The 27,678-nt window shown below is 40.3% G+C and overlaps 1 protein-coding gene and 1 long non-coding RNA gene across 5 annotated transcripts in view; one reads left to right on the top strand and one right to left on the bottom strand.

Annotated features, from left to right (window-relative positions):
* Window positions 1-27,115, top strand: part of ARNTL (aryl hydrocarbon receptor nuclear translocator like) — a 90,402-nt gene extending 63,287 nt beyond the window's left edge. For all 4 annotated transcript variants that reach the window (XM_045012841.1, XM_045012840.1, XM_045012843.1 and 1 more), the window contains 9 exons: window positions 2,122-2,271; window positions 5,396-5,642; window positions 7,792-7,898; window positions 8,359-8,509; window positions 9,188-9,276; window positions 11,655-11,763; window positions 15,525-15,618; window positions 25,395-25,497; window positions 26,426-27,115. In XM_045012841.1, the coding sequence (XP_044868776.1) occupies window positions 2,122-2,271; window positions 5,396-5,642; window positions 7,792-7,898; window positions 8,359-8,509; window positions 9,188-9,276; window positions 11,655-11,763; window positions 15,525-15,618; window positions 25,395-25,497; window positions 26,426-26,586 (1,211 nt within the window). In that variant the 3' untranslated portion in view covers window positions 26,587-27,115. The remainder of the gene's footprint in view (window positions 1-2,121; window positions 2,272-5,395; window positions 5,643-7,791; window positions 7,899-8,358; window positions 8,510-9,187; window positions 9,277-11,654; window positions 11,764-15,524; window positions 15,619-25,394; window positions 25,498-26,425) is intronic.
* LOC123368235 lies at window positions 2,154-9,879 on the bottom strand. The gene is made up of 3 exons (XR_006578720.1): window positions 9,149-9,879; window positions 8,789-8,887; window positions 2,154-2,254 (listed from the first exon to the last, which is right to left on the bottom strand). It is a non-coding gene; the product is annotated as an uncharacterized LOC123368235 (long non-coding RNA).
* Window positions 27,116-27,678: the final 563 nt, after the last annotated feature.

The following is a 27,678-nucleotide window of genomic DNA, read 5'->3' as shown; positions in this document are numbered from 1 at the left end:
ACGAATTCATTGTCACTAAGGCCTTGTTTTTGCTAAGAAAAACAATGTGTTTTTACCACATGTTGGTAAACTTCAGTTAACTAACATGAGGTAAAATCCTAAAGAAGACAAGGCAGTCTGTAGTTATCACGTGAGTTAGCTGGTCGAGTTGAACACTATGGTAGAAACTAGAGTTCACTTGAACCTGCCAACTCACGTGAAAACTACAAACTACATTGTCTTTACTAGGATTTTACCTCTTGTTAGTTAACTGGAAGTAAGAACACACCCTTCGTCCTACTGAAGAAGCACCCCGTGTATGAGGCTGGGGTGATGCAATTAAACAGTGTGGATGACTTGTTTGTTCCTTGTTGACTGGAAGCCCTTTTTAAGGGGGAATGTATTCTGGAGTAATCCTGAAACAACTCTGTGGCAGGGAGTAAGGAATGTTTCAAAGTTTCTGTATCTTTTTTAAAGGACTTGTGACCTTTGGAGTGACTTGTTTCTTGGGAAGAGAAAGAAACTGACAATATAAATAACATATATCCAACTTAGATAGTATAGTCAGATAATATATGAGTTTTATACAGTTAAAGGTACCTGAATTTGGTGGTAGCTAGTGAACTTTGTGATTGGCCATATTGCTGTAAAAAACAGTGAGTTAGGAAGCTACTACTAACCCTGGCTGTCATCTTTTGTAGATTGGAAATCCTTGTAATGGAAGAATGGCAGGAAGCTGCAGCTTCTTGCACTTGGCAGAGTAGTGTGAACTTTGACCCTAGGTCTATGGCTTTTTGGGATAAGTAGTTTTATAACCAGGTTACCATTTTGTTTTAAAATGTTGTGATCTGGTTAACTTTTAAGAAAGTTGTTTTATTAAGCAAATTTTCCTATTTAAAGTGGTGATCTAATCTCTTAGCAGCACATGCAAGTTCATTAGAGTGGTTTCTGAGGATGGGAAATTAATAGGTTCCCTCGTGTGCAAATTATCTGTGTGTATTCAGTTGTGGTGCTTTGCACACACAAAATTGCAGCTGTAAATTTAGAAGCCACTTAGGAAAATTTGACCTAGTAAGTCTATGTTCCTCGCAAGCACATGTATAAATAACTTCTGTGGTTGCAGGATCAAGGCCAATTATTTTTGTGAGGCACAAAGATATTCATATGCTTAAATGTTTGCAGGAACATGCTGATCCATTGAAAGTATCATATATCCTGAGTATTTAGAGAGAGAGAGAGAGAGAGATTTTGAAATCATTTAAATGTATCTGTTACTGTGTACATCATATACCACTTTAATGCCACATTTATATATAAAAACATGACAAAGTATGAGCTCATAATTTGCTTTTTTTGTGACGTGTCAAGTTTCCAAATTCCTGGGGTAGCCACTAACAGTAACCTGGGATTAACAGTATACACTGGAAAACATTTGAACACCATATATACTATTAACATCTCACATTATCAGGATCTTGGCCCATGCATTATTTTGAAGTCCGGGTGCCAGGAACTCTAAGGGCCAGATTCAGCCTTGGTGTAAGCAGACACAACTCCAGTGACATTAATAGAGTTATGCTTGCACCAAGTTCTCAAATAAGGAATCCCAAATGCCATACATATCTTGTAAGTTTACCACAGGCCCTATTAATGATTTGTAGTGTCTGGGCCAACTGCACAGTTATAGAGTTCTAAGGAATCACAAAATCTATTGCCAAGACAATGTAGGTTTTTACAACAATTCTCTGACTTTCATATTTGGGACCCCTTAATTCTAGGTTGGTGTTCCTATACCCAGTGTGGCCAACCAGGTTGGTTGGTTGGTTGGTTGGTTTGTTTATTTATGCTGTCTGCTTGGCTGGTTAACACATCTTTTAAAAAATAAGAAACATACAGCAACAAAATAGCCCTTCTTAACTTCTAAAGGAGCAAGAAGTATTTGTGTCATCTCTGTGAATCCCAGCAACTCAGCATTGGATATAATCTGATCATTAAAAATCAATTTGAGATGCCATGAGATTTTCTGAGCACATTACTCTCCCCCTCAAAGACATTACTAAAATAACTGGAGAGTTGAGAATGTAGTTTGTTTAATTTTAGTAAAGACAACATTTACTGAGTTTAATTTTTTGTTTCATGCAGCTGGACTTCCAGTTAAAACAGATATAACACCTGGGCCATCAAGACTTTGTTCTGGAGCAAGACGTTCCTTCTTTTGTAGGATGAAATGCAACAGACCTTCAGTGAAAGTAGAAGACAAGGATTTTCCTTCCACCTGCTCAAAGAAAAAAGGTAATGTTTGTACATTTTATCAAATATAATGGTGGTTTTACAGTTATTTTCTCTGTACTGTTGCTATATGAAACACCTCCCAGAGCAACAAGAGTAACTGTCAGATTAAAAACAAAACAACCTTCAGTTAATTATAAAGAATTTCTGAATAGAGCTGCTCTGTGTTTAGTGCAGTCATCACTGTTGCGAGTGTGTAAAGGTTTGTCTGTTACTCTCTTGTTCTCTTTGTAGCTCCCTAAAAGTAGATGTCCTAAATTTACGTGAGCTGAAAAAGAAATTTTGTTAGTGGATAAGGCAAAATTCTGCTCTCTGAAGCATGCATGGCTTTAGTTGAAATCGATGGTAGTGTGTGCAATTACTTGGGGGTCTGAATTTAACTGTAAGCCCTAAGCTTCAAAGTTAATAGTTCTTAAGTACCTAGGGAATAGATTCACAAAGGTACTTGCGTGCCTAGTTGCCTGTTTGGGTGCCTAAATCCAACATTTAGGCACCACTGACATTCTCAAAACCACTATTCAGCAGCTGCCTAACACTATAGGCGTCTAAAGTCCCCATGGCACCCCAGGTTTCCTTTGATAGGCATGTTCAAAGCTGCCTAAGTCTTGATGCTGCCCAACTGCTAACAGGCTGGTTAGAGCCCTCACTTATTCCTAAGCCTCAGGGGCATTGTCAAACTAACTGTTGCCCTGGACAGCACCCCAGTAGGGCCCAAACCAGTAGGCATGCTCAGGTTCACACGTACTTTCCTTGGATAAGGTCATGGAATGGGCCAATGGCAAAAGCAGAAGTAGAACCCATATATTCTGTTACTCTGTCTCATGCACTGATGATTTTGCCTCAGCGTGAACGTGATCTCCAGCCAAATGCATCATGCGAAAATATTCGGTATACCCATCTTCAATTAATATTAGGGCTGGCATAATATTAGGGCTCTCGATTAATTGCAATTAACTCACGCAATTAACTAAAAAAAAAGAATAGTGATTAAAAAAATTAATTGTGATTAATTGCAGTTTTAATTGCACTATTAAACAATAGAATACCAATTGAAATTTATTAAATCTTTTGGATGTTTTTCTACATTTTCATATATATTGTATTCTGTGTTGTAATTGAAATTAAAGTGTATATTATTTTTATTACAAATATTTACACTGTAAAAATGATAAAATAAATCATATTTTTCAGTTCACCTCATACCAGTACTGTAGTGCAATCTCTTTGTCGTGAAAGTGCAACTCACAAATGCAGATTTTTTTTTTTAGTTACATAACTGCACTCAAAAACAAAACCGTGTAAAACTTCAGAGCCTACAAGTCCACTAAGTCCTACTTCTTGTTCAGCCAGTTGCTAAGACAAACAAGTTTGTTTACATTTACAGGAGATAATGCTGCCCTCTTCTTATTTACAATGTCACCAGAGAGTGAGAACAGGTATTTGCATGGCACTTTTGTAGCTGGCATTGCAAGGTATTTACGTGCCAGATATACAAAACATTAATATGCCCGTTCATGCTTCGCCACCATTTCAGAAGACATGCTTCCATGCTGATGACGCTCGTTAATTAAATTTGTGACTGAACTCCTTGGGGGAGAATTGTATGTCCCCTGCTCTATTTTATCTGCATTCTGACATATTTTCATGTTATAGCAGTCTCGGGTGATGACCCAGTACATGTTGTTCATTTTAAGAATGCTTTCATGGCAGATTTGACAAAACGCAAAGAAGGTACCAATGTGAGATTTCTAAAGATAGCTACAGCACTCGACCCAAGGTTTAAGAATCTGAACTGCCTTCCAAAATCTGAGAGGGATGAGGTGTGGAGCATGCTTTCAGAAGTCTTAAAAGAGCAACACTCCGATGCGGAAACTACAGAACCCGAACCACCAAAAAAGAAAATCAACTTTCTGCTGGTGACATCTGACTCAGATAATGAAAATGAACATACATCAGTCCGCACTGCTTTGGGATTCTTCTCGAGCAGAACCTGTCATCAGCATGGATGCATGTCCCCTGGAATGGTGGTTGAAGCGTGAAGAGACATGAATCTTTAGAGCATCTGACACGTAAGTATCTTGCGATGCTGGCTACAACAGTGCCATGAGAACGCATGTTCTCACTTTCAGGTGACATTGTAAACAAGTGGGCAGCATGTAAATGTAACCAAACTTGTTTGTCTGAGCGATTGGCTGAACAAGAAGTAGGACTGAGTGGACTTGCAGGCTCTGAAGTTTTACATTGTTTTGTTTCTGAATGTAGTTTTTTTTATACATAATTCTGCATTTGTAAGTTCAACTTTCATGATAAAGAGATTGCACTACAGTACTTGTATTAAGTGAATTGAAAAATACTATTTCTTTTGTTTTTTTATAAAGCGAGCACTGTACAGTTTGTATTCTGTGTTGTAATTGAAATCAATATATTTGAAAATGAAGAAAATATCAAAAAATATTTAAATGGTATTCTATTATTGTTTAACAGTGCGATTAATCACAATTACTTTTTTAATCTCATGACAGCCCTAATTAATATATTTTTGAAGATGTGACAATATTAAATTGTTCTGTTGCAAAAGGTAACAGAAACTGTTTTCAATTAAAAACCTGTGTACAGAATGCCAGTATATATTCTGAAGGACATTGCCGTGGTATTCTCTTTTAATTGAAACCTCTTTTCTGTTATTTTGTAACCTCTGGAAATTTAAAACTAAAATATTTTACTTTCAGATTATATTTTCCTCCATAGCTTATGCCTCTGCACACTGATTTGTTTTGTCCTATATGAGCTAAGAATTATTAATGAAAAAGCTCATAGTGTGACTTCTTAAAATTGCAACTTTGTCATTTGCGGGAAAATGCAAAATTTATATTGACTGCAATTGTTGAACTATCGGACTGGGTTCTGATATTAGCAGTGGTATCACAATGGTAAATTTCACACTAAACATTTGACTTGTCTCTAATATGCAGTGTGCATTGATATATGCCTCTTCTGCATTGGTTTCTGAGTATGCAGCAACTTAGTTTTCCAAGATAAAAGGAGAAGTACTGCAAGTTAGCAGACCTGATTGAGGGCCAAATTTATCTGAAGGCAATGCTGATGATGTTAACCTTTTCTTTTATAGCAGACCGCAAAAGCTTTTGCACGATTCATAGCACAGGATATTTAAAAAGCTGGCCGCCAACGAAAATGGGACTAGATGAGGACAATGAGCCAGATAATGAAGGCTGTAACTTAAGCTGTCTTGTTGCAATTGGACGGTTACATCCTCATGTAGTTCCTCAACCAGTCAATGGCGAGATCCGGGTTAAACCTACAGAATATGTCTCTCGACATGCAATAGATGGGAAGTTTGTTTTTGTAGATCAGAGGTAAGAATAAGTTTGCAATTTTCTTGGTAACTGGAGTAATTGTATCATGCTATTTGCTACATAGCCTGGTAAGTTATTTGTTCACAAGAGAGTCATTGTATCAGTATGAAAATAAAATTGTAAATCATCACTCTTCTGTTGTACTTCATAAATAATACTAATCACAAACTACTTTCATGTAAAGATAGTTCCAATGGGATTGCATTATAAATTATTTATGCCCTCATATCATACACTACTGACTCATTAACAAGTCTAACCAAAGCAAAATTATGTTGTACATTTTAAAAACAAAATAATACAAGGGCTGGGAACCTGGGTTGCCACAAAGATGAATAAATTCAAAGATGAATTCTGCTGTGCAGATGCTTGATAGATCATTCCATATAGAAAATTCTAAGGAGATATACGATAATAATAGTTTATAAGTTAAAGCATATGCTTAAAGTTAAGGATGTGCTTTAAAGTGCTCAGCTGAATTCGTGCCTTAATAGGGAATCTCTCATAAATGACTCTGGTATAGAGTTTAAAAGATGAATAATCTGAAAGTATCAGAATCTTTGAAATGGAAACTATCTGCAATACTTCAGCAAAAATCACATAAACTAGTGATATCAGCAATATGGTTTGATTTTATTCCTTCTTAGGTTTTGGTTTCAGTGACCTAACAATGTAAAACTATTCGCGCGCAAGTAATTTCCATGCTAATGCACGGTAGTAGTAATGCAAGGAGTATGGTATTTTGAATTCAGTTCTCTGTGTTGCAAGGAGTATTTATAATGTAGAGTTTCTAAAGCAATACATAGAAAAATTAGAGGATCATCGTGGAAGTTGCTGCACACTCTGGTCCTGATCCAGAAAAGAAATTAAGCACAAGTTGAATCAGAATAAGGGTGCTCAGCACATTGCAAGATTCAGTCCTTAATCTGTAGTCTTGTGACATTCAGGAGTCTATTATTCTGCACAGGTATAGAGCAGTTTAAAAAAATACTTCCATCATGCATTAGGATTTTCTGTGCATGCATTGACTCAAAGCTTAGTATATATATAGATCCTTGTTACTGGAATGTCAAACCCAGATATCCCTAAACCTCTCTCCAAGCACTCCAGGATCTTGCTATGTTAATTCTGAAGTTTTCTGATGAGGAAGTGAAAATAGGTTGGCTTTGAAGAAAAAATTCTAGTGAAACAAAAGCCTTGTATAATGTCACACATTCCTATATTCCTGTCTGATTATAGTGGTAGTAAAGACGTAAAGTCAGGGGTATCAGTGCTAAATCAGTAAAATGTATCCATCGTATCTCCTCTTTACTTTTTCAGGTGTGTTTTTTTCATTCTCAGTCATCTTTTGCTCCTCTTTAAGGCCTTTCAGCAAAGATTGGGAAACACTCCTATCTAAAATACTGACATTGACAAAAGCAGGCTTTATGACACAACAGAATCCTCGGTACACAAAGGAAGAAAACAGATTTTAGAACTTTAGAAACCTGAATGCTCTTGTTAAAATATTGTTTTCAGTGTTGTAGCTGTGCTGGTCCCAGGAAATGAGAGGAACCAGGAGGGTGAGGTAATGTCTTTTATTGGACCAACTTCTGTTGGTGAAAGAGGCAAGCTTCCGAGCTACATAGAGCTCTTCTTCAAGTCTGGACTAGAAAAAGAGTGCTATGTAGCTTGAAAGCTTGTCTCCCTCACCTACAGAAGTTGGTCCAATAAAAGTATTACCTCACCCACCTTGTATCTTTAGCTAAGATGGCATTTTGTGTCTTCAGGCTTCCTCAGTACCTTGTGGCCTGCTACCAGAAGGCTTTAGCCAATTCTAAACACTCCAAATTACAATTTACATCCAAGGCTTGGTAATTGGAAGTGGTTTTGTATCTGTAGATGACCCATCAGTATAAACTATTTCAGAGAAAGTTATTGGTATTATGTGTTTTTTGCTTTTGTCATTTTTAGCGTATTTCAAAATTAAGGTACAGATAATGGAAACTTTCAGTTTCTCCCCTAAGTTCAAATAATATATTCTACGGTATTGTTTTATAACTGAGTAGGGGGCATGGGTACATTTTAATAATACTGACGTACCATTTTATTTTAAAAAATTGTTGTTTGGGGTGTTTTTTGTTTGTTTGTTTGGTTTTGGTTTTTTTAGGGCAACGGCCATTCTGGCATATTTACCACAGGAACTTCTAGGCACTTCATGTTATGAATATTTTCATCAAGATGATATAGGACATCTTGCAGAATGCCACAGACAAGGTAAAATGATTTATAATTCAGTGTTAAGAATGAGGGTTTTGGTTTCAGCAAGTCAAAACAATCAAAATATATATTAGTCTTCCTGATATTTCACACAAAAATAACAACAACGGGATAAGATTTTTTCAGGTTTGCAAACGTTCCGAGCTACATAGAGCTCTTCTTCAAGTCTGGACTAGAAAAAGTCCATGTTAGATTTTTCTTGCATGAAAAGGACTTTGTTTGATATGCACTGAAAAGTGTAAATATCCTAAGATAAAGTTAAATTAGTATAGAGTCTTCTAATTTGCACTTCAGGTACAGAGATTTAAAAAAATTATTAGAAATAGTACAGTTCTCTGCATCAAGAAAAAAAAAGGGAAATGAAACAGGGAGGATCTGCATCAAATCTCTACTCTTCATGTATTCAGTGTGTAGGTCTGAAAAACTAGGGTTGTTCTTTACGTCTCCCTATTTTTAGTTTTACAGACAAGAGAAAAAATTACAACTAATTGTTACAAGTTTAAAATAAAAGATGGCTCTTTTATTACCTTGAGAAGTCGCTGGTTCAGTTTCATGAACCCTTGGACCAAAGAAGTAGAATACATCGTCTCAACAAATACAGTTGTTTCGTAAGTATTTTCTTCTAGAAGATGCCCTTGAACATCAGGAGTGTAACCATGCTTCAAGTGTAAGATCATGGGAGTTGCTCCAAAAATGTGTACACATCGTATATCACATAAAGCGTATGAGCTTAATAATGGCTAGCCTTACAACAAAAGGAATGAAATCTAGAAATTAACTGATCTTTTATTACAGTTTGTATAAATCTAAATAAATAAATGTACAGAGTAAGACACTGGGCCCCTAATCTTTTCATTGATTGTACATGGGTGCATTGCTTTACCCACATGGAGCCTCCATTTTCTTCTTTGGAATTCTGTGACGTTGCAGGGGGGTGCCCCTGCACAATGAATTGTCCGATCAGATTCTGGATCAGCTACTCCCTCCTGTTAGGAGAAAAGCAGTTTGGGCTCAGTAATGCACGCTTGACAAGCCATAAGGTTTTTGTTTTTCCTTTGGGATTGTTTTTAGTATATTATGCAGCTGTTGCTACTTAATGTGTCCTACAGAACTCTTATTGATTTATATAGCCCTACCGTATGTGTCATTCACTATGGTTACCTCCATGGTGATGACTAAATTTGTCTTATAAATCACAAACGTTGAAGCTTCCCCCTTATAACTTGCTATGTATATTTAGCACTTACAGCTATTTTATCATGGTTTATTCCTGTTGATTTCCTCAGCACCAATGTACTTGATGGTGGAGATGCAGCATTTCCACAGCTTGCAGCTTCTCCTCACAGCATGGACAGTGTACTTCAGGCTGGAGAAGGTAACTACAGTATAGTGAGACACTGGGCTTGCTAGACAGCAATCATTAATAGACTTTCCTTGGTTACTGAATTAACCCTGTGTGCTCCAGTTTGTTTCTGTCGTCCACCCGAGATTATTAATCACTTGGAAGATGATAGGTGTACACTGAACTTAACATATATAAGTTCCAGAAAGGGCTCTGCCCCAGTGAGTTTAAATCTATTTTAGATAGAAACATACAAATAGTGACTGAGGAGCCAGAGTGAGTGCATGCACTCATAGGGCTCAGTGGTGGAAGGTTGTAAGGAAAGATTTGGAGGAGAGGAGAGGAGAGGTGTTTGCCGCATGAGGACAGCTCCACATGTAGGTCACTTTTTTATTTTTGGAAAAGACACCTGTTCTGATCCTGAGTTGTGGCCAAGGAGCACATAGTGCAACTCAGCTTAATCCTTAGCATCCCTAATGCTATCTTTAAGATCCCCCCAGTTCTAGATCTGTCCTACCACTTGTCCAGTGCCAGACACAAAAGCTGCTCTAATTTGTGCTTGTTCCTGCCAACAGTCCCAAAGGGCCGTTAGGGCAGCTAGAGATCAGCCATACGTAGGAGATACCCTGGTCATTTCATTGGCACATACCAACAGGGTTGGGAGGCTTGGTGACATAAGAGCTGCTATTGTGACTGTATGCCACATGAGGATCCCTCTGTTCTGGGGAAATCCTGTAGTAGCCAGTTTAGCTGGCTTTACAACAGTTTTGTATGAAATAGAGCAGCAGAAATCTGCCCCAAAGTACTGAAAAATGAGTCAAGACTAGGGGCACTGGCCACTAAGAAGAGAGGATTAGCCAAGAATGTATGACCTGTGAGGTGGTGCGGAAAGGAACAGGAGCTGAGCTGTGTAGGCAGGGATGTGGCTTTATTGAAGTAATTCTGGCTGCATTTAGTATGTGGTGTTTGGGATCTTTGAAGATGAAAGGTGGTTTATAAGAGGCTTTATTATTTTAAAATCTGTAATACAAATTTATTTTTCTTCTTAGATTAGGAAAAAAATCCTATTAGAAAATATGCAGCAAAATATTTCAGATGGAAAAGTTGAGGTGGCGTTAGCATGGGTTTATGAGGTCAAGTTTGGGCCAGCAGTGATTCGTGCTGTGACCTGGCACACAAGCTTGCAGCACCACTCAAGTTTGGCCCACCCACCCCTCCATCATGATGGAAGGACAGCCAGGCCAAATTTGGGTGAGTGGCATTGGGGTCTCAGTGCCGCTCAGAGTTTATGCCTGCCATCAGTAGTGCGGAGAATGACTTTACCACCCTGGCTGGGCCCAGATCCCACCATCAGCGCCACTGGCATTGTGCAGGGCCTGAGGCAGCTCACCATGCCAAGAACCCAAAGGTAGAAGCGGGGTTGGGGATACCACTCCCACTGGCAGTGGCTCTGGAGCATAGAGAGAGGCAGGACTAGGAGTGGTCCTGTGGTTGCAAGCAGGGCAAAGCCCTGCCATATAGCCACTCTGTTCCCCGCAGCCCTCTACTGAGTTGAGATGTCATTTGTACAGCTGACTTTAAGGACCTGATTCTTCAAGGTGCTGAGCTTCCCCAGTTCCCATTGACTTTGACCTAAAGGGTTCCTGGGAAGGTTGCTAGGTCTGAGTATGAATTGTTAACACAGAAGACCATTAACAATTGCACACAATCAATACTTTACCACTTCCTTATTATTTTAGTTCATTTTATGTCCGTCCTTCCTCTACTTCCTTCATTGTGTCCTAGAATAGAGCAAATTCCTCTTGGCTTCCCCATAAGTGCTATTCAAGTGGGAAGTCCGTATTAGAATAACAAACAGCAATTTTAAACTGCAAGAACATAATGTTCAGGGCCCCTGTTGCATTTTACTCCCTTGTCAGACATTTACAGTTACCCTAATGGACTTGATTTAAACGTTTAGTAGGTAACCGTGAATTATTCCGTGTTGGCAGTGGTGTTCCGCTAACATGCTGACATGATACTACTGTGTTTAGTGTGTGTCAATCCTCCCTCCCCCTGACTGAAATGTGTATAGACAATAGATGAGCAGCTAATATTAATAAATTAAGTCTTCAGCACTAACAGTTTGGGCAAGGTGCACCCAGCTGGGCTGGGCCAGCTCACTCATTCAGCAAGCCATTGGTTATTATAGATGTGTCATTAGGTACATAAGTCCTGAGTCTGAGCTGCATCTCCTAAGAGGCACAGCTTAGCTAGGCCCAGAATTTACACCCATCATATTCTGCGTCCAACCCCCAGCGTAAGTTAGAGCAGCCCTGGGGCCTCCTCTCCTTCCCTCCCCTTTAAAAACCTTGCATAGTCTCTTTCCCGTATTATGTGTGTGATCTTACAAATATTGTTCCATATTTTAGGTGGCACAAAAAGGACCCATCCTACAGTTCCTGGTATTCCAGGTGGAACAAGAGCTGGGGCAGGTAAAATAGGTAGAATGATTGCTGAGGAAATCATGGAGATTCATAGGTGAGAGAAACTGGTATTCTGCTCTAACTTAATAGATAATATTTTTTTTAAAGGGGAAAGTAAGAAATACCCTACCTTTTTGATTTCCATAAGCACCAAGTATTACTATGCAGTTGCAGTGTAGTGGGTATTTTCCATTACAGTGGAACTTTATCTGTACTAAGGGTACTCGAACATAGTCAAGTCAGAAATTACAACATTACCGAGAAATATAATTTGCTCTCAGTTTTCAGTTAGTTTCTTCTTATGGTTAGTCTTTTAGAGTAATCTGTGTGCATGATTACTGTAATAATCTGATTACTAGTCACTGTAATCACTTATTTTAATAACCTTGGAAGAGGCAGAAAGAGAGCAGCTAACAGTGAAGGAGGTTAGCTCTGGAGAGAGGTCAATGAAGAAAATAGTCTGGAAAAAAAGTTAAGTTTCACAGGCATAAACTGTATGGCCCCTGAATACCAAAGAATGTTGAATAGGTACCAAGAAGTAAAGATTAATAGATAACCTGTAGCAGAACAAGGAGTACTAGGACCAAATGCAGAGGTGATATATCAATTGATGTATCAATTGATGGAAGTTACATTCAGGACTCAAATACAGGATACTGCTCGGGGGAGGGAGAGCTGGAGGGTTGTCTGGGCTGGGGGGCATCCCGCAGCTGGGCTCTGGGGGAATAAGGGGTGTGGGTCTGGGCCAGGGGGTGCCCCATGGCTGGGCTCTGGGGAGAAGGGGTTGTGGGTGTCTAAGATTGGAGGGGCAGAGTTTCCCCCCAAGATGTGCCCAGCTGGCATGTGTGACACATCCAGACTGAGTCACCCAACAAAAGCATAACAAAGAAACAGGAACTGGGTTGTCGCAGGAGTTTCTTTAACACACTACTCCCGGGGGAAAATGTTTGTTGTCTGTATTGTTACAGACATACTTGCTGAAAGGTAATTTGAAATAAATTACCAAAATAATTGAAACTGGCGTGATTATATTGTGTTATTTTGTCAAATAAAATATGCAGAATTTTAAAATACTGTGCGCAGGACTTTTAATTTTTTGGTGCAGAATTCCCCCAGGAGTAATATAATGCATGGAGAGAGCTAGGTGCCTAAAATTGGGATTCACAGAAACCAGCATGCTGAGTGGGGAGCCACTTAAGCTAGCCAGGAGGAAATGATGAATACTGGGGTATGGCCTAAGCCCCACCCCCAAAGGGAGTTCAATTTTGTGAACACTAGTGGTGTCTAAATGTTGAAATTAAGTACTTAAGGTTCAATTAGACATCAAAACTCCTTGTGAATCTAGCCCTAAGTGATTTGACTAAGGTCACACAAGCAGTCTGTGGCAGAGGAAGTTGAACCCAGATCTCCTAGGAGGCTAGTGCCTTAACCACTGGACCATCCTTCTCCTCTTGCTCTAAGATAATAGTATCTGCCCTTGTCAGTTCTGTTCATACAGGCAATACCAGTAGGTAGCAAAATGGATAAACATTTTTGGAACAATGGAGAATAAATTCCTGTTATGTGTCTTAGTTCATTAAAATTTCCCATTATGCTTGAATGTCAGTCCTAAATATTTCCAGTAGGTGGCCACAGGTGCCACACAAGCCATGCCATATTTCATGCTGGGATAAAATGGCTTGTTAGTGAATTGTTAGTGGCCTGGAGGTCACAAATCACAATGGGCTGGATGCAGTTGACTACCAGATGTCTTGTGGCAATTGATTTAAAAGTGAAATGGTATGGCATTAGACCACTAATTAGTCCTCCATAGGAGACAATAGTTCACTGTCTTGTACTTCAGGAATAATCTATTATTTTACTCTCTGACATTCATTTCTGAAGTGTGAAAATTAGACTAAGACCAGTTTGAAGTGTGGTTATGTTATGTGAAGGGACTTTAAAATTGGCATGGGAGGGTGGCATGTTTGTGTGTGTCTGACTCCAGCCCAAATTTGGTCAGTTGAATGTGTTTTAGAATTGCCAGCCCTGTAAACTCAGCTTGGGTTCTGAAAGTAAAGCTTGCTGACTCGGGATGGGGATGACGGGGTGCAGAAAGGATTAAAAAAGGCTTTGCAGACACCCCCAGTTCAGGGGCCATCTTTCCACCGGTCAAGCCCCAAACATGAAGGCTGTTCTAATTTACACTACTGTCAACAGTCTTAAATAAGGGGCTGTTTTATATGGCTGGTCCCCAGCTGCCATAAAGGAGGCCCCTATCATGTTCCCTGTACCCAGCTAAATTCCCCTTCACTAGCAGCTGGGATGGTGGTTGTCACAGGACCTGTTACAATGAGCTCTCTGGCACATGAGGTTTCTTGCTGCATGAATCCTCCAGTGGAAAAAAACAAGAAAATCTCACACATCCAATAATGATTCTGCAGCTTTACTTTAGTTCATAATCCTGCATGATTGATGCACGAGCCAGGAAAAAATCCAGATCCTTCTCCCATAGCTTTGTTGATGCTAAAGGCACAAGAGGAGTAAAAACTAGTGAAATGTTTTTATCACTTCAGTGATACACAAAATGTTATATAGGAAAAATAACATTTTTACATAGTTGCTTTTGTGACCCTCCCTGTCCCGTTCCCCCCTCCCCCATTTTTTAAATTAAAAAAGCCAAATCCAAGGCTGAGCAAACACTTTAAAAGTTTCCACTACTTTTAATAGCTGTAAAACGGTCTATTGAAGCTCATTTTAAATAGCATTTTGTACTATTATTCATCTTACTAACAGAAACAAAGTACTTTGGATTGTATACACTCCACCACTCTTGTTTTCCTTTCAAGTGGAGAGAGCCCTGGTTTAGTTCCAGTGCTCTTTCACCAGCTGTTTCTATTTTCCTCTACTGCCTTCTGTTCACAACCTTCCCACTGAAACTCTGCCATGGTAAATGAGTTTCCCACTTTTTTTTTAAAAGTTTGGCACTTCTGATGCTAAGAGGATCCTTTTTACAAATTACCACATGGAACTACCCCACTCTATTTTCTCTAATTGTACAGCCAGCAAGTCTACAACTCCCTAGCATTTCCGCTAATGTGCAAAACATTCAATGCTAGTATACCAGGTTGGGGAAACCCTGAACTAAGTAAAAATAGTGTGGCTTTGAAACATCTCTTTTGCTGCATGCTCACTACACCATAGGGATTTAAAAAAAAAAAATGACGAGTATACCTATGTCACGATAGCTTATTGAAAAAAAATATTAGGAAGGAAAATATAAGGAAGAAGTTTGTCCTACTAACATCTCAAAGCATATAGAAACTGTGTAAGTTTGGCTCTTTTTTGGGTCTCCTGTACAGCAGTTTTATTGTTTGGACATTGTGGGCCAGACCTTTCTTCAGCTTATATAAATATGCAAATTTACACCAGCTGAGGATCTGGCTCTGTGTACTGCTTACAAATATTTCCTACAGAGGCTGTGCAAGAAAATGGTGTAGGGGAGAGCTGAAGTTTATAATCTGAGCAAATTTGAATATGCCAAATTCAAGTAATTGTTTCAGCTACCTACGTAGTTGAGGGTAATAGTGGCAGCAGTGTTTAATTAATGGACGGACTAGCACTACCGACCTCATACCAACAGAAAAAGAGTGATCACAGAGGATAAACCTGACGTTAAAGGCCTTGCACTTGGAGATTCACTTGACCATTAGTCTGTTGCTGGCAGTGAACATTCTAGTATCCACCAACATGATTCATTGTTCTCTAGATGAATAGTACACTAATTGCATCATTTTGCATTGCCTCTTTCTAATTTTAATGACATTGGTTTGAAAGGATAAGAGGGTCATCACCTTCCAGCTGTGGTTCCAGTCCATTGAACATTACCAGCACACCACCCCCTGATACGTCTTCTCCAGGAGGCAAAAAGGTGAGAATAAAAGTTTTTAAAATTAGAATCCGTAGTAGTAATTGAATTCTTTGTCACGTGTTTCATAAATCTGAGTATCTGATCCCTTGGCTGCCGGAGTCTGGGGTAGCAGAACCTAGCATACTTAAGTTTTTGAGTATTTATACATAATGAAACAGCTTCAACAGGATAGATTGAGAGAGACCCGTCCCAGAATGCCCCATATTGGTTTGGGCATTTACCTGCTATATGGGAGACTCAAGTTCAAATTTCTATTCCAAGTTAGGCAAAGTGGAGACTTGAATCTAGGTCTCCCACATCCCAGGTGAGTGCTCTAACCACAGGGCTATAGGGTGTTGCAAGTGGGGCGCACAATCTCCTTTTGTGGCTTTGGGAATAGCATTTCCAAATTTCCTTTTTTTACACAACAAAAAGTGTTTAAAAATGCCCCAGATCAAAATGAAATGTTTTGTTTAACCCAATGCCTGCTTTTGTTTGTTTCATGAGAAAACCAAAGCATTTTAGTTTAGGATTGATCAGAAATGAAGACAGTAGGTTGGCTGGTTTGTTCAATGACCCCCACATTGCTATGATACATATCAGCTTGAGCCCTAAAATTGGAAGTCCTATAGGGCTGTCAATTAATTGCAGTTAACGCATTATTTTATAGTTAACACGTTATTTTTTTTAACAAGAGTTAATCGCACACCTCTGAAGATAGGACTCGGCGGCAGCCCTGCTCCACTGCTGCTCCTGCCTCCCCACCCCCACCATAGAGCTGCCCCAGCCAAACTGCTCTGGACTGGGAGACTGCCTCCTGTCTGTTGCGTAGGTCTCCCCCAGCCCATGTACCCGATGGCTGCTGAGCTGGGGTCAGGGAACAGGGGGGAGCCTATCTGCTGCTGATAGCAGCTGCTGCTGGCTGAAAAAGTGGTCAGGTTCCTGATTGCTCTGCTTAAAGAGGCAGCACTCTCCCAACACACAAACACCAATATTTTGTTAAAAAGAAAAAAAAAAGTGAGCCCTGTACATTTTGTATTCTGGGCTGTAATTGAAATCAATATATTTGAAAATGTAGAAAACATCCAAAAATATTTAAATAAATGGTATTCTGTTGTTGTTTAACAGTGCGATTAAAAGTGTGATTAATCGGGACTATTTGTTTAAATTTCGGGATCAATCGTGATTAATTTTTTATATCATTTGACAGCCGAAGTCTAGAACAGTGTGACCTATATTGGGACTGGAGTAGAGCGGGGACAGATCTGGAGAGATAAAACAGGCCCTCCAAGAAAGTTCAGTACATACAGATAAAGGCTGCTGAGCAGCACTTCTTATAGCAAGCACATTGCATCTGCCCTCCAAGAGCTGCATGAGCATTCATTTCTTCCTCTAGTTCAGGGGTCTCAAATACGTGGGCCGCATGCAGCCCGCAGAGTTATTTGCCGCATCCCCGCTCCTCTGCCTACCTCCAAGTGCTGCTGTTTGGCAGCGCTTATCGCTTTCCAGGAGGGAGCGGGGAGGAGGTGGAGAAGAACGGGGCAGGGGTGGAGATTTGGGGAAGGGGTTGGAATAGGGGAGGCAGGGGGCAGAGTTGGGGTAGGGACTTTGGGGAAAGGGTTGGAATGGGGGCAGGGGCAGGACCTCATGGAAGGGATGGAGTGGGGGCGGGGGCAGTGGGAGGTGGGATTTGTACCTTTATATGAAAAGGTGTCAGTGATGGGGCCCTCGAGCCAATGTACTAGTCCTCATGTGGCCCTCGTGGTGATTTGAGTTTGGGACCCCTGTTCTAGCTCCTCTTCTCATGCATACGGAGAAGTCCTGCTAGAGTGGCTGTTTCAGAGCTGCAGCAAGAGAGGATTAGACTAAATTTGAGGTGATCTGTCACATGGGGACCTAAAGTTACATGTTTACCAATAATGGAGAAGCTGTAGTACCTGCTTAGTACTGTGTCTCAAACTTTTATTTCTGATTTTAAATGGAATGTTTTAATGTCTTTCTCCCTTCATTGGTTCTTTATTTGAACTATAAATGCATTTACAATACCTTAAGCTTCAGATTGGTATTTGCTTAATCTCATTTATGGGCTAGATTTTTCAATGGGCTCTGTGCACCTCTGCCTTTGAAAATCTCTGGACAGATGCTCTAGAACCCTTTGTATGCAAGAATTCTGTGGCCATGCAATCCCCCTTCTCCTTGTGACAGAACTGTGCTCCAGCATCTAAACTTTTCATTTTATAAAATTATTTCATAAGAACGGCCACACTGGGTCAGACCAGTGGTTCATCTAGGCCAGTATCCTGTCTTCCAACAGTGGCCCATGTCACATGCTTCAGAGGGAATAAATGAAATGGCAATTTATCGAGTGATCTATCCTGTTTTCTAGTTCCAGCTTCTGGTGGTCAGAGGTTTAGGGACACCCACAGCATAGGGCTGGGTCCCTGACCATCTTGGCTAATAGCCGTTGATGGACCTATCCTCCATGAACTTATCTAATTATATTTTGAAACCAGTAGTTTTGGCCTTCTCAACATCCCCTAACAAGAAGTTACACAGGTTAACTGTGCGCTGTGTGAAGAAGTACTTCCTAATATTTGTGTTAAACCTGCTGCCTATTAATTTCATTGGGTGATCTCTGTTTCTTGTGTTATGCAAAGGGGTAAATAACATTGTGCAGGGGTGTGAAATGTAGTTAAACTGACATAACCCCCAATGTAGGCAGCATTAGGTTAATGGAAGAATTCTTCCGTCAACCTAGCTACTGCCTCTTGGGGAGGTAGATTACCTATACTGACAGGAGAACCCCTCCTGTCTACGCTGAAAAAGTACAACTGCAGTGCTTCAACTGCAGACAAGCCTTAACTTCTGCAGAAAGTCTATAACAATATTCCACAGAGGTGTGAATTTCCAGTTAATCTGAACAGGGCGTTAACTCAAATCTAAGGGTATGGCTACACTACAGGATTATTCCGATTTTACAGAAACCGGTATTTGGAAACAGATTGTATAAAGTCGAGTGCACACAGCCACACTAAGCACATTAATTCGGCAGTGTGTGTCCATGTACCGAGGCTAGCGTCGATTTCCGGAGTTGCATTGTGGGGAGCTATCCCATAGTTCCCGCAGTCTCCCTCGCCCATTGGAATTCTGGGTTGAGATCACAATGTATGATGGGGCAAAAACAGTGTTACGGGTGATTCTGGGTAAATGTCGTCAGTCAATCCTCCCTCCGTGAAAGTAATGGCAGACAATCATTTTGCGCCCTTTTCCCTGGATTGCCCTGGCAGACGCCATAGCACGGCAACCATGGAGCTTGTTTAGCCTTTTGTCACTGTCACCGTATGTCTACTGGATGTTGCTAACAGACGCGGTACTGCAGTGCTACACAGCAGCATTCACTTGCCTTCGCAAGGTAGCAGAGACGGTTACTAGTCCTATTGTACCATCTGCTGCTTTGCAAATTGGCAATGACAGTTACCAGTCCTATTGTACTGTCTGCTGCTGTCATGGGTGCTCCTGGCTGGCCTCGCTGAGGTCAGCTGGGGGCACATGGACAAAAATGGGAATGACTCCCCAGGTCATTCCCTTCTTTACGTTTTGTCTAAAGGTAGAGTCAGTCCTAGAATATCGGGCAAGCCTACTAAAGAACCAAAGAGCACAGCCGCTCCGGGTCAGAGCCCCAGACATCCTGCAGAAATGATGAGCTGCATGCCATGCTAGGGGGTGCCCTTGCAACAACCCCACCTGTTGCTTCCCTCCTCCCACACCCCTCCTGGGCTACCGTGACAGTTATCCCCCCATTTGTGTGATGAAGTAATAATAGAATACATGAATAAGAAACACTGACTTTATTGAGATAAAACTGGGGGGAGGCAGCCTCCAGCTGCTATGATATTCCAGGCAGGACTGAAACTCCAGGAGACAAAGCTTAAAGAAGGGAATGACCGGGAGTCATTCCCATTTTTGCCCAGGCACCCCCGGCCGACCTCACCGAGGCCAGCCAGGAGCACTCACAGGATGATGAGGATGGTTTTCAAGCCTATTGCACTGTCTGCCATCAGGAAAGAAAGGGGAGGGGATGCTACTGTTCAGCACTGCAGCACCGCGTCTACCAGCAGCATCCAGTAGACATACGGTGACATTGAAAAAAGGCGAGAAACGATTTTTTTCCCTTTTCTTTCACCGGGGGAGAGTGGAGAGGGGGAGATCGACGACATATACCCTGAACCACCCGGGACAATGTTTTTGACCCTTCAGGCATTGGGAGCTCAGCCAAGAATGCAAATGGTTTTCGGAGACTACAGGAACTGTGGGATAGCTCGAGTCCTCAGTCCCCCATCCCTCCCTCCATGAGCATCCATTTGATTCTTTGGCTTTCCGTTACGCTTGTCACGCAGCACTGTGTTGAGTCCCTGCTGTGGCCTCTGTCTATCATAGCCTTGGAGATTTTTCAAATGTTTTGGCATTTCGTCTATTGAAATGGAGTTCTGATAGAACAGATTCATCTCCCCATACAGAGATCAGATTCAGTATCTCCCAGACGGTCCATGCTGGAGCTCTTTTTTGATTCTGGGATTGCATGGTCACCCGTGCTGGGCAAACAGGAAATTAAATTGAAAAGTTCGCGGGGCTTTTCCTGTCTACCTGGCCGGTGCATCCGAGTTCAGATTGCTATCCAGAGCAGTCACAATGGTGCACTGTGGGATAGCGCCTGGAGGCCAATACTGTCGAATTGCGGCCACACTAACCCTAATCCGAAATGGCAATACCGATTTCAGCGCTACTGCCCTCGTCGGGGAGGAGTACAGATATCGATATTAAGAGCCCTTTATATCGATATAAAGGGCTTCGTTGTGTGGACGGGTGCAGGGTTAATGCGGTTTAACGCTGCTAAATTCTATATAAACTTGTAGTGTAGACCAGGCCTAAGAGTGTCAACACCATTTATCATTTTAGATGATACATCCAACATGTGCTTATTGCACCATCTCAAAATGCTTAACATACCTGCTCGGGTGACAAAACCCCAACAGGTCCAGATCCAATTTTCCCACAGACTATTCTGGTGCAATTATACATTGTCAGTACAAAAACATGACATACTGAAAACTACAAATAGTGTGAACTTAATTTAATATCAACAATGAAACTACTGTCCTGATATTTTCATAATTAATGAAAAACCTCCATATTGGAATCAAACTGCTGCAGAATTTAGGCTCATTTTGCTGCTGATTACCTGGGGCCTTCTCTGTAGCAAGGAGCTGTGGAAAATACTGTTGGTGAAACCACTTGGCATTTAATCAGAGATCATAGAACTGCAAGCCACTATTAGCTTCCATCTCCCAGAGCAGCTAGTGGGGAAAAAGTAAGGAAGTAGGCCATTATCCAGAACGGCTGTAGCTGCAGGAAGGAAAGCAATTATTAATTATTTGTATTTCTGTAGCACATAGGAGCCCCAGTCATTGATCAGGGCACCATTGTGTTAGGTGCCATACAAATACAGAACAAAAAGATGGTCCCTGCCCGAAGGAGTTTACAATCTAAGACCAATATGTGCATGCGATGTTCCCTTATTCTGTTAATCCTTCAAATGATGTCTTTTAATCCTGTTGGGAAGAGGAGAGGAACTCAAGATATTCTGTGCCCAGGGCCCCAAGAATTTTTAATTCAGTCCTGCCTGGTAAAGCAGTGTATTCCATCAAGAGCTATATGCTATATCCCAACACTGATTCTGCCTCTTTACCGCTGGATTTACATATGTATCAAATTACTCTATCATTTGATATCCAGATTCTTCCATGTGCATTGGTGTGTTAGTGTGCTAGAATAAATCTGGATTCTGAGATCTACACAAGAATATTGATGTTTTCCCATTATGCCTTGTGTCATAAGCATTAGGTACTTAACAAAAAAGCCTATATCAACAAGAGTCGATGTGAAAATGGTAATTGAAAAACCGTATGGTAAAAAACCTTGTGCTAAATATCTCCAGAAATAAAAGCACTTCCATAGGAAGCATGCTGAATACTAAATATTCTAGTACCCTTCTAAAAATTTTTTTAACAAAGTCCCTTTATTGAATGAACTAAACAATGTATGCTGCATGCAAGACTGCAAATGTTGTATCAGTTCAAGGGAATGACCCAGAAAATAGCAGAACATTGCCCTGATTACATGTTTTTGCTGGAGGTAAGCAAAAGACACACGCTAAGCAATAGTGGATATCACCTTCATGTTGGGTTTGGCTCATCTCATTAAGTAAATAGTTTTCTTATCTATTCCATTCATTTGCTTTCTCATGTAGAAACTCTGTTATGTACAGTGACTGTCTGAAGCTTACAGCAGAACAAGCTACTAATGAGACCTCCAGATTATTACAAAACTGGTCACCTTAAACATTGTCTCAATATGATAAAACATACACCCAGACCAACAAATATTCAAATATGGATGCTGACAGTGGGGCTACTAAAGAAGGGATCTGACTTTCAGAGATGCTGAACACCTGCATTTCCTATTTACTTCATTGAGAGCTGCAGGTGGTAGGTAAACTTATAAAATTAGGTCAGCTATTTAAATTTGGACATTGTTTTGAAATTAGGGATAATGTTTTCTGCCCTTTCTGAAAATAAACACAAGATCTTTCTTGCTGAAGAATTGTCAACTTTCAAAGAAAATTGTCTTGCGCCACCTACTAGGGAACACTTAGTGTGCCAGTTCTCACATCCCCAAATGCATTTTTATCAAAGTAGAGATATTATTTCAAATAAGTTTCCTAAAATACAGTAGATTCCTCTTAATAGCAATGCTGCTATTAACAACTTCTGCTTATTAGCAGCATTTTGCCAGGAACCAGTCTCATCCCACTGACTTTAATGTTAATGAGATTTGGATATTGGCAATAGTGTGATGCCTATGGAGAACTTTTTTGGGAAGAAAGGCCTCAGCTGCAGGCAGGTTTCTGGGGCTGCAACCAGGGAAGGAAGCGCTTGGCAAACCTGCCTGTGGCTGGGGACTTGCCACCCACATAAAGGAGGAGCCCTTGCTGGAGGCCTGGCACCACAGGCTGGGAGGGGGGTGGCTTTGGACAGAGCAGCAGAGGGGAGGAAGGTAAAGCCCCTTGCTGGGGCTTTCCACGGGGAGCAGGGGTGCTGGGGAGCTGCACAGTACCTCTCCCGGCTGTGCTGTATCCCGGCACAGAAGGGCTGCAGCTAGAAAAGGACATGGACATGCTGAGCCTGACTGAGAAAGCAGACTAAGAAGTTTACATGCAACCTTGGTGCTTCTTTGGAAGTACTATTTAGCTATATTCTTTCATTAGGATACATGTATATCCTTTAACAGTGGTTACCTAAAGTAAAAGGAGTAAAAGCAGCCGACTGCTTTTTCTTTATGAAAAATTTAATTCCATAATCATACGCTCAGGCACTAAAACTCAAAGTGCTTCAGTGTTGGGATAGTATCACCTCAGGCAGCATGTAGCAGTTACAAGCCATCACCACCTGGAACCTAGGTGTTCGTCTAGATTTTGCATTCCAACAAATACATTTGACTATGGATGATCCATCCATTTAGGCTGCAAAGTTGAGTGGGTATGACAACCCCAGGCTTCTACTCAACAAGTCTGATTTATTTTTTGCTAGGTTTGTGGTAACTGTAGGAGTCATGAAAATGAGATTGGAGTCACGTAACCTAATGGACATAAGCCTTGCTGTGCCTGTCCTGTACTCTTGAACATTGAAAGCCAATCATGCTGATCTGTATCGTGGTTTTATAAGAAGGTTGGGTAGAGACTAGAGATTAAGTATGACCTTGGTCAGGAGGTGAATTTTCGTCTCTTTAGCTAAATAGCTAAGGTATTAACCCAGACATGTCAGTGTGAAAATATCCTTGCCAAGAATCAATACAGATGTGGTGCCCTACATTTAATTTTAATAATTACTAGTTTAATTTCTTCTCCCTGTACCCACAATGGCAGCAGTGTACTAACTATAGCAGTTCACACATCTCTAAGCCAGTGTATAAAAGGAAAATATAACTGTAAAACAACAACAATCATGCTGTTAAATCAGTAGGCACAGAAGTTTGCAAGCCAGGCATTCAAAGTAGTGCAAAATAGTAAACTATAGTACAGCTGATTTCATATTACTTTTCAAAAGGTTGGCAATGCAGTCTCTTTAATATAAACCACAGTGACTCAGAGAGCACAACATTTTGATACTTCAAATTCTGAATTTATAGCTGATTATCAGTTTCATGGGTCTAGATGACAGACAGAGAACAGAAGTTATTTGCTCCATTTTCAATAAATGCTTATGAAAGAGAATAAAGTTACTTAAGACAAATCAGTGAGTGACAGCAGCCATGTACTTCACTCTTTCTTTGTTTAAACAAGTTAGTATTATAAATATCCCTGCAGTGGCATCAGAAGCATAGAAATCCCTTCAAACTACAGCTATGGATACACTACATAGCTTGCCGCTGTAGTGCTAATAGGGCAGATGATCTAAGCCAACAGGAGCCTTTGCAAACAGCGGCTCATGGGGCAAGAGAAACAGCATCTGGTTACAATCACTTAAGTTTTGTTATGTAATATAGGTAGAGGTTGTAACATTTTACTTTAGTTTGGAGAGGGGTGAGTTCTCCTCCCAAGGAAGAGGTTTTTTATGCTTTTTGTATTTTCTCCTAGGGAATTTGAATTCTATGATACGCTCTACCTGTGAATGTGCTTCAAGCTACGTACATACTACAGTTTATGGCGGTATAAATTATGTTGCTCAGGGATGAGAATAAGCCACCCCACCAAGCAATATAAGTTACCCTGACCTAAGTGCCGGTGTGGACAATGCTGTGTCAGCGGGAGAAACTCTCCTGCGGACATAGCTACCGCTGTTTGCAGAGGCTCCTGTTGGGGCAAAAAAACAACCCCCCTCCATCTCTATTCAGGGCATCCGGTAGGGTCTTTGTAATGCAGATACTCACCAATGGAATGTTACTAGCCAGAACACGCTGAGCAACCCCAGGGCACTCTGTAGCAAGAGGATTACACTAGAGATTGTATGCTTTTCAGGGCTGGGACTGTAAACTGTATGTTCACACAGCACCTAGGCACTACCCAGATTACAAATAAATACTCGCCTTCTAGGAATCAGGAGTTAGACAAAATCATTACAATCTCTAAAAGTGTTGGCCTTGCGGTGTGTGTAGTGGGAGTTCAAATGCATTTTATAAATGGCTCTATTTGAAATTTACAAATGGTGGAACTTAGAAATTCCATAGCAAGAACCCAGTGCTGCAAAAAAAAAAAATTAAAAAATTAAGCAATGTTGTTTATAAAAAGCAGGTGTTTCTGAAGACAGCAGTGCCATCTAAAGGTCATTGGTTACAGTGCCTTTTATAGCAGTTCCTTTACTTTCCAGTGTTTGACATTGCTTTGACACGTCTCACCTTCACTGGGCAAATAATCTTTGCCTATTCCTCACTGAGGCTTAAAATTATTGATACAATAGTAAGCATGAAACATTTTAAGATAATTTTATGTTGTAGGTGGTGTTTAACTTCTAACAAAGTTGGTTTGCAAGTAGATTGGGGGAGAGATGCGAGACAATCTTCACCACATTAATATTAAAGTACCCTGCTGTGAAGTCTCACTGGACCGCAGCTTAAGTTCATATGTTTGGATCCTAAGACTTGCTGTAGGCCCTCCCTTTTTCAGATGTGCTACATAGGTTAAGGCTGAGAGCAGCATGAGTACCACAGGACTCTAGAAATTTACATTTTTCATTTGTTTCTAGATTTTGAATGGTGGAACTCCAGACATTCCCTCTGCTGGTTTACTATCTGGGCAGATCCAGGATAATTCTGGCTATCCATATTCCGACAACTCCTCCATTCTTGGTAAGCACAGTCATACAATTAAAGTCTGTAGTTCGGAGAGGTATGACAAACATAACTCTAACCATCTCCAAGCATCATCTTTACACAAAACTTTATCTAGAATAAAATTAGGCTTAAGAACATTTTAGGACATAAAGACCAAGTAATAGTCTTCAAAAAGAAATTAGTAATAAATGCCTTTAAAGCTCGGTGCTGATAAATACGTTACAGCTTAATTGGTTATAGCAGCAAACCCTATTGTTTACCTGGTGTCTGACATACCTCAGCTCTATGCACACCCTGGCATGATCTCTTGCTCATTCACAAAACAATTAAAATACATAAAATGGTAGTTTATACAATGAATCTTTCCCATATGAAGGAAAATTCCTAGGAAAATGATAAGAAAATAGTGTTATAAACATCTACCCTGTATGGTTTTCAACACAAACATTTTCCTTGGACTATTTGAGCCCCTCACTTACTATCCTTCAGAAGTTCGGCTTCTTTTCAACAGCCCAATGGCCATTTTCAACTCATTCTACTGAAAAAATGAAATTGGATTTTTTTTAAATAGAGTGAGTTGGAAGTGGCCAAGGCCCCCCACCAGGCTGGCACATTAGTTACTTGAAACTGCTCACCCTGACATTCTCCCCCTTTCAGACACCTCCCACAGCCCTTGTCCTCCACTAACTCCCCATTCAGCCCCATAGTTAGCACAAATCCCATAGGGATTTTTTCTGGTCATCGGAGTGAGTTCCCAGCTCTGTACTGTATGCTGAAGAGGGCATTTGCCATCAAACATCCCCCCTGCCACCTATCAGAATGTAGTTTAGCATGCTCACTTCCAACACAGTTAACGATTGACATTTTTCTGAGCAACCACTTTATACAACATACAAAATCATTTTAAATGCTTGCTGCAGTTTTCTTTTAATACTTTTCACAGGGGAGAACTCTCACATAGGCATAGATATGATAGACAACGACCAAGGATCAAGCAGCCCCAGCAACGATGAAGCTGCAATGGCAGTTATAATGAGTCTTTTGGAAGCAGATGCAGGCCTCGGAGGCCCTGTGGATTTTAGCGACTTACCATGGCCCTTGTAAATGCTACATATTAATTCAGCATCTGAATATCAAAGTGCATTATTGGTGGAGTTCTACAGTCTGTGAAGCTTGGATTATGAGAATAGCTTTTATGTATGAATTTCATAAAAGCCATATCAGAACACACAACTCATCCTACTATGTGTCATTTCAGACAAAGTGGAGATAAAACATGCTACAGTGTTCTTGCATTATGGATTTAGTTAGCTGTGTATAGCTTGCATTAATTGTATATTTTGGGATTCTGTTCTTTTTGAATTTTTTTTAATCACTGTGCAACTCAGCACTGTTATCATTGGTAGCTTTTATATGCAAACGGTCATTTCAGATGTATGATGTGTTTTTACACTACAAAAAAGTCCCCCATGTGGATATTTCTTATACTAATTGTATCATAAAGCTGTTTATTCTTTATTGTCAGAATCCTTTACTATAAATATTGTTAAAGTGTAATGTATTAGACAGTTAAATATTTTTAAAATAAATACGTTTCCCTTGTTCTAAAATGCAGCATTTACTTTTTTATAATAAAAAATTTCTGATAAGACCCCGCTTAAGTACAGTAGAAGTCACAGATTGTGCCTTGTTACTTTCAAAATGGAAAAAAAAAAGAGAAACATTCAGTCCCAAGGCTTCATCCTCAGCTCATTGCTTTCAGCTAATTTCATATACACATTTCTAAGATGTTAGCGTTTTTATAGATTTGGTTCTTCTATAATTCCAGTAACTTAAAAATGATCATGAACTATCTTTGGAAGTGCATCCATTTGAAAAATGGAGAGAATTATAGTTTAACTGTATTGCCTTACTTTCACAACCGATGACTTCCTAATGGAGGAATGTCATCAGGTTTTTATTTTGGGGGGAGAAACAGATTGTTTGACATTTTTGCCTCATGTAAGTATGTCCTGTAGTCGAAACAGCTTCTCTAGGAGCTTCCCCAGCAATACAACCTCTTATCTAGTTGGTGTCAAGATGCGAACAATTTTTAATATTTTGATTCAGAAGGTAGATTCCCCAGTGCTGGGATTCCTAATTGGTATTTGATGGCTGATAAGGAAGGGAAAAATTGAAGACTGACACCATTCCTTC

The sequence above is a fragment of the Mauremys mutica genome, chromosome 4 (genome assembly GCF_020497125.1).
Source record: "Mauremys mutica isolate MM-2020 ecotype Southern chromosome 4, ASM2049712v1, whole genome shotgun sequence".
NCBI classification, from domain to species: domain Eukaryota; kingdom Metazoa; phylum Chordata; order Testudines; family Geoemydidae; genus Mauremys; species Mauremys mutica.
The sequence above is the reverse complement of the archived record's forward strand: the minus strand, read 5'-3'. Positions and strand labels throughout refer to the sequence as shown.